Source organism: Oncorhynchus clarkii, chromosome 9 (assembly GCF_045791955.1).
Source record: "Oncorhynchus clarkii lewisi isolate Uvic-CL-2024 chromosome 9, UVic_Ocla_1.0, whole genome shotgun sequence".
NCBI lineage: Eukaryota > Metazoa > Chordata > Actinopteri > Salmoniformes > Salmonidae > Oncorhynchus > Oncorhynchus clarkii.
The window spans coordinates 76,299,844-76,306,167 of NC_092155.1; the positions used below are offsets into that span (position 1 = coordinate 76,299,844).

General features: G+C 48.9%; 1 protein-coding gene across 2 annotated transcripts in view; it reads right to left on the minus strand.

The window, feature by feature from the left end:
* Nucleotides 1-444: 444 nt before the first annotated feature.
* LOC139417429 (regulator of G-protein signaling 17-like) overlaps nucleotides 445-6,324 on the minus strand; it is a 133,091-nt gene continuing 127,211 nt past the window's right edge. Inside the window, exon 6 of one of the 2 annotated variants that reach the window (XM_071166711.1) lies at nucleotides 445-2,471. In XM_071166711.1, coding sequence (XP_071022812.1) covers nucleotides 2,283-2,471 — 189 coding nt within the window. In that variant the 3' untranslated portion in view covers nucleotides 445-2,282. The remainder of the gene's footprint in view (nucleotides 2,472-6,324) is intronic. The other variant, XM_071166710.1, reaches the window with a different exon arrangement.

A 6,324-nucleotide genomic window follows, 5' to 3' on the forward strand; every position in this document is an offset into this window, starting at 1 on the left:
CCAGGGACAGAGTGGATGAAATGTTTGTTGCCCATCTTTCAGTCCAGAGCTGTTCTGGAGAAATGTTGGCACGATGTTGGCTGTACGATGTATACTATATGAGAACTAAGACACACCTGTCCAACATACCTGGAGACGGACTTGAAACACACACACACACACACACACACACACACACACACACACACACACACACACACACATAGAGGGAGTACCATTCACCACCTACAGGCGGTGCCAGAGTGGCAGGGCCTTTCAAACTGGAAACACCAAAACACGTCCCAAATGGTACCCTAATCCCTATGGAGTGCACTACTTTTGACAAAAAGCTATGGGCTTTGTTAGTGCACAATTGAGGGAATAGGGTACCACATAGAGAACTTCAAACACAGTTGATGATTTGATTGAGAGTTTGTGCGAGGTTTGTGTTGATGGTCAAGGGTTTCTGTTTATATATGTACAATAAAATCATTATCACAGTTTAACAAAATATAAAATAAATAACATTAATAATACTAAGTTTAAAGCATTTTGAGTGACAACAAGTCTAGTAAAGACCTAGGCATCATCTTCAGTCTTCTAACTACAGACAAGTGTTGTCCTCAAACTCCATTTCCCATGAAACAGTTGTTTAACTGTTAACAGACTTTTGTATGTTTTTAAATTTTTTATTGAGTCTTTTTTTTTTTTTTTTTGCACCTGGGATGGAAAATCTCTTAGCCCCCCCCCCCTGTTCCCCACCCTGATCGATCGACCAACCACAGCTCATCCCGATGCCTCTGATAGCCAATCACAGCAGTGAGGTGAGGGAGACAGTGGACAGGTCAAAGGTCAGAAGCGTAGTAGAGCAGCAGTGTCCAGGGGGTCCGGCAGAGGGGTCGGGGTCGGGAACGTTGTGTCTTTAACGTTGTGTGAACGTTGTGTCTTTAACGTGGTGTGAACGTTGTGTCTTTAACGTTGTGCGAACGTTGTGTGGACGTTAGAAAGTCACCCGTGTCTTTATTGCCGAGGTTTCTTTTACCTTCTCAAATCAGGACGTTTTGTCAGGAGAAAGTTAAACGATAACATGTCATTTGGAACAGAGCAGATTGCTGCGTGTAAATGTGAGTAACAGCTGTCACCACGAACAGTATGAACGATATCCAACATAAATAATGTCTCCGTCTTCCATGAACGCGTTTTGTTTTATTCTCCGTGAACAACCCTGTGTCTTCCAGTTACCTTGGCTTGTCAAAATGGCACCCTGTTCCCTATATGGTGCACTACTTTTGACCAAAAGCCCTATGTGGGTAGTGAACAACATTAGGGAACAGGAAGTCCCTAAGTGACATGATGAAGTTCATTAAAAAATAATTTATAGAAAAAGTGAAAGGGTTGGGCAACAAAAAAAACATCCTACAGAAAAATCACAAAACAAACATTATACAAATTCCCAAAAGGATATTTTCTCCTTAAGTGGTTATGGAATGGAGAGAGACAGAGCAGAGGGGATGAGGGATGGGAGAGAGAGGGAGAGAGAGAGAGAGATGAATGTGAGGGAGAGGGAGAGAGGAGTCTGAGAGGGAGGGAGAGAGAGAGAGATGAATGTGAGGGAGAGAGGAGTCTGAGAGGGAGGGAGAGAGAGAGAGATTAATGTGAGGGAGAGGGAGAGAGGAGTCTGAGAGGGAGAGAGAGAGATGAATGTGAGGGAGAGGGAGAGAGGAGTCTGAGAGGGAGGGAGAGAGAGAGAGAGAGAAGAATGTGAGGGAGAGGGAGAGAGGAGTCTGAGAGGGAGAGAGAGAGATGAATGTGAGGGAGAGGGAGAGAGGAGTCTGAGAGGGAGGGAGAGAGAGAGAGAGAAGAATGTGAGGGAGAGGGAGAGAGGAGTCTGAGAGGGAGAGAGAGAGAGAGAGAGAGATGAATGTGAGGGAGAGGGAGAGAGGAGTCTGAGAGGGAGAGAGAGAGAGAGAGAGAGAGAGAGAGAGAGAGAGAGAGAGAGAGAGAGAGAGATGAATGTGAGGGAGAAGGAGAGAGGAGTCTGAGAGGGAGAGAGAGAGAGATGAATGTGAGGGAGAGGGAGAGAGGAGTCTGAGAGGGAGAGAGAGAGAGATGAATGTGAGGGAGAGGGAGAGAGGAGTCTGAGAGGGAGAGAGAGAGAGAGAAAGAGAGAGAGAGAGAGAGAGAGAGAGAGAGAGAGAGAGGGAGAGGGATGAATGTGAGGGAGAGGGAGAGAGGAGTCAGAGGGAGAGAGAGAGAGAGAGAGAGAGAGAGGAGTGTGTGTGAGTGAGTGAAATGTTGTGAACCTAGGACTCTGAGGAGGTGTGGGAGCCATGGTGAACCAGTGATCTGTATATAGACGAGTTGAGGAAGCGAGGATAGGAGTCTCTGTGCATTAAGGTATAGATCTGAAGCTGGGCGTCCTCAAAGGTGTGGGGCGTAGGCTCCTGTATCTTCCTGTTAATCACCTCTCTCACCCGGGAGTCCAGACTCACCTAGGGGACGAGGGGTTGGAGAAGGGGATGTAGAGAGAGAGAGAGAAAGAGAGAGAGGGAGAGACAGAGACAGAGATTAGCCTTGGATTCTCAAAAACACTTAAACTACCAGCAAAGAAACTAAAGAGCATCACCACTCACAAATCCCTCTGAATTTGTAATCGATTTACAACTCAGTGGGTTTCTATAGGGGCATGTTGTGGTACGATTTACAACTCAGTGGGTTTCTATAGGGGCATGCTGTGGTACGATTTACAACTCAGTGGGTTTCTATAGGGGCATGTTGTGGTAGTACAGTATATACACTACATGGACAAAAGTATGTGGACACCTACTCGTCCAACATCTCATTCCAAAATCCTTTAGCTGCCATAACAGCCTCCACTCTTCTGGGAAGGCTTTCCACTAGATGTTGGAACATTGCTGCTATAACAGCCTCCACTCTTCTGGGAAGGCTTTCCACAAGATGTTGGAACATTGCTGCTATAATAGCCTCCACTCTTCTGGGAAGGCTTTCCACTAGATGTTGGAACATTGCTGCTATAACAACCTCCACTCTTCTGGGAAGGCTTTCCACTAGATGTTGGAACATTGCTGCTATAACAACCTCCACTCTTCTGGGAAGGCTTTCCACTAGATGTTGGAACATTGCTGCAGGGGGACTTGCTTCCATTCAGCCATAAGAGCATTAGTGAGGTCAGGTGCTGATGCGGGGCAATTAGAGCTGGCTCGCAGTCAGCGTTCCAATTCATCCCAAAGGTGTTCAATACGGTTGAGGTCAGAGCTCTGTGCAGGCCAGTCAAGTTCTTCCACACAGTTCTCAACAAACCATTTCTGCATGGACCTCGCTTCGTGTCATGCTGAAACAGGAAAGGATTTTCCCCAAACTGTTGCCACAAAGTTGGAAGCACAGAATCGTCATTGTAAGCTGTAGCATTAAGATATCTCTCTGACTAGGAGACTGGCTGAGTGGTGGTGGTATCTCTCTGACTAGGAGACTGGCTGAGTGGTGGTGGTATCTCTCTGTTCTACTCTCTGACTAGGAGACTGGCTGAGTGGTGGTGGTATCTCTCTGTTCTACTCTCTGACTAGCAGACTGGCTGAGTGGTGGTGGTATCTTTCTGTTATACTCTCAGACTAGGAGACTGGCTGAGTAGTGTTGATATCTCTCTGTTCTACTCTCTGACTAGGAGACTGGCTGAGTGGTGGTGGTATCTCTCTGACTAGGAGACTGGCTGAGTGGTGGTATCTCTCTGACTAGGAGACTGGCTGAGTGGTGGTGCTATCTCTCTGACTAGGAGACTGGCTGAGCGGTGGTGGTATCTCTCTGACTTGGAGACTAGCTGAGTGGTGGTGGTATCTCTCTGACTAGGAGACTGGCTGAGTGTTGGTGGTATCTGTCTGACTTGGAGACTGGCTGAGTGGTGGTGGTATCTCTCTGACTTGGAGACTGGCTGAGTGGTGATGGTATCTCTCTGACTAGGAGACTGGCTGAGTGGTGGTGGTATCTCTCTGACTAGGAGACTGTCTGAGTGGTGGTGGTATCTCTCTGTTCTACTCTCTGACTAGGAGACTGGCTGGGTGGTGGTGGTATCTCTCTGACTAGGAGACTGGCTGAGTGGTGGTGGTATCTCTCTGACTTGGAGACTGGCTGAGTGGTGGTGGTATCTCTCTGACTGGGAGACTGGCTGAGTGGTGGTGGTATCTCTCTGACTGGGAGACTGGCTGAGTGGTGGTCATATCTCTCTGTTCTACTCTCTGACTTGGAGACTGGCTGAGTGGTGGTGATATCTCTCTGACTAGGAGACTGGCTGAGTGGTGGTGGTATCTCTCTGACTAGGAGACTGGCTGAGTGGTGGTGATATCTCTCTGACTAGGAGACTGGCTGAGTGATGGTGGTATCTCTCTGACTAGGAGACTGGCTGAGTCGTGGTGGTATCTCTCTGACTTGGAGACTGGCTGAGTGGTGGTGGTATCTCTGTGACTAGGAGACTGGCTGAGTGGTGGTGGTATCTCTGTGACTAGGAGACTGGCTGAGTGGTGATATCTCTCTGACTAGGAGACTGGCTGAGTGGTGATGGTATCTATCTGACTAGGAGACTGGCTGAGTGGTGGTGGTATCTCTGTGACTAGGAGACTGGCTGAGTGGTGTTGATATCTCTCTGACTAGGAGACTGGCTGAGTGGTGGTGGTATCTCTCTGACTAGGAGACTGGCTGAGTGGTGGTGGTATCTCTCTGACTAGGAGACTGGCTGAGTGGTGGTGATATCTCTCTGACTTGGAGACTGGCTGAGTGGTGATGGTATCTCTCTGACTAGGAGACTGGCTGAGTGGTGGTGGTATCTCTGTGACTAGGAGACTGGCTGAGTGGTGGTGGTATCTCTCTGACTGGGAGACTGGCTGAGTGGTGGTGGTATCTCTCTGACTTGGAGACTGGCTGAGTGGTGATGGTATCTCTCTGACTAGGAGACTGGCTGAGCGGTGGTGGTATCTCTGTGACTAGGAGACTGGCTGAGTGGTGGTGGTATCTCTCTGACTGGGAGACTGGCTGAGTGGTGATATCTCTCTGACTAGGAGACTGGCTGAGTGGTGATGGTATCTCTCTGACTAGGAGACTGGCTGAGTGGTGATGGTATCTCTCTGACTAGGAGACTGGCTGAGTGGTGGTGGTATCTCTGTGACTATGAGACTGGCTGAGTCGTGGTGGTATCTCTCTGACTGGGAGACTGGCTGAGTGGTGATATCTCTCAGACTAGGAGACTGGCTGAGTGGTGGTGGTATCTCTGTGACTAGGAGACTGGCTGAGTGGTGGTGGTATCTCTGTGACTAGGAGACTGGCTGAGTGGTGGTGGTATCTCTGTGACTAGGAGACTGGCTGAGTGGTGGTGATATCTCTCTGACTAGGAGACTGGCTGAGTGGTGGTGGTATCTCTCTGACTGGGAGACTGGCTGAGTCGTGGTGGTATCTCTCTGACTGCCTGGTGGGAAAAGGCTGGTTCCTGGCCTATCTCATTCTTGACATCTCCCACACACACATCGTAGCTCTGGTGCCTATTTATATCCCAGGCTGCAGGAGGGGAGGGGCGTCAGAGGGCAGTGCGAGTGTGTTTGGGAGAGGTCGAGAATGGGATGCCAGAGGGCAGCGATTTATAGTTTCCTGTAGACAACTTTTATAACACTGTGAGAAAGAGAGGAGAGTAGCCATGGCTTGTGAGAGACGGATCTCCTGTTTCTGTAGCAGCTTGATGTACCAGTACACCCCCTGGACAGGACACTAGTCTATCTCCTGTTTCTGTAGGGAGGCAGCTTGATGTACAGTACACCCCCTGGACAGGACACTAGTCTATCTCCTGTTTCTGTAGTGAGACAGCTTGATGTTCAGTACACCCCCTGGACAGGCCACTATTCTATCTCCTGTTTCTGATGTACAGTACACCCCCTGGACAGGACACTAGTCTATCTCCTGTTTCTGTAGTGAGACAGCTTGATGTTTAGTACACCCCCTGGACAGGCCACTAGTCTATCTCCTGTTTCTGATGTACAGTACACCCCCTGGACAGGACACTAGTCTATCTCCTGTTTCTGTAGTGAGACAGCTTGATGTTTAGTACACCCCCTGGACAGGCCACTATCTCAGGGAGGACACTAACCAATGTCAGGGAGGACACTAACCACAAGGCCACTGAGTTGGTCAAGAGAAATAGAGAGAAGGGGTCTTAAAGTCAGGGAGGAGTGGTAGATGATTTAGAGAAAAGGTGTGTGTGTGTGTGTGTGTGTGTGTGTGTGTGTGTGTGTGTGTGTGTGTGTGTGTGTGTGTGTGTGTGTGTGTGTGTGTGTGTGTGTGTGTGTGTGT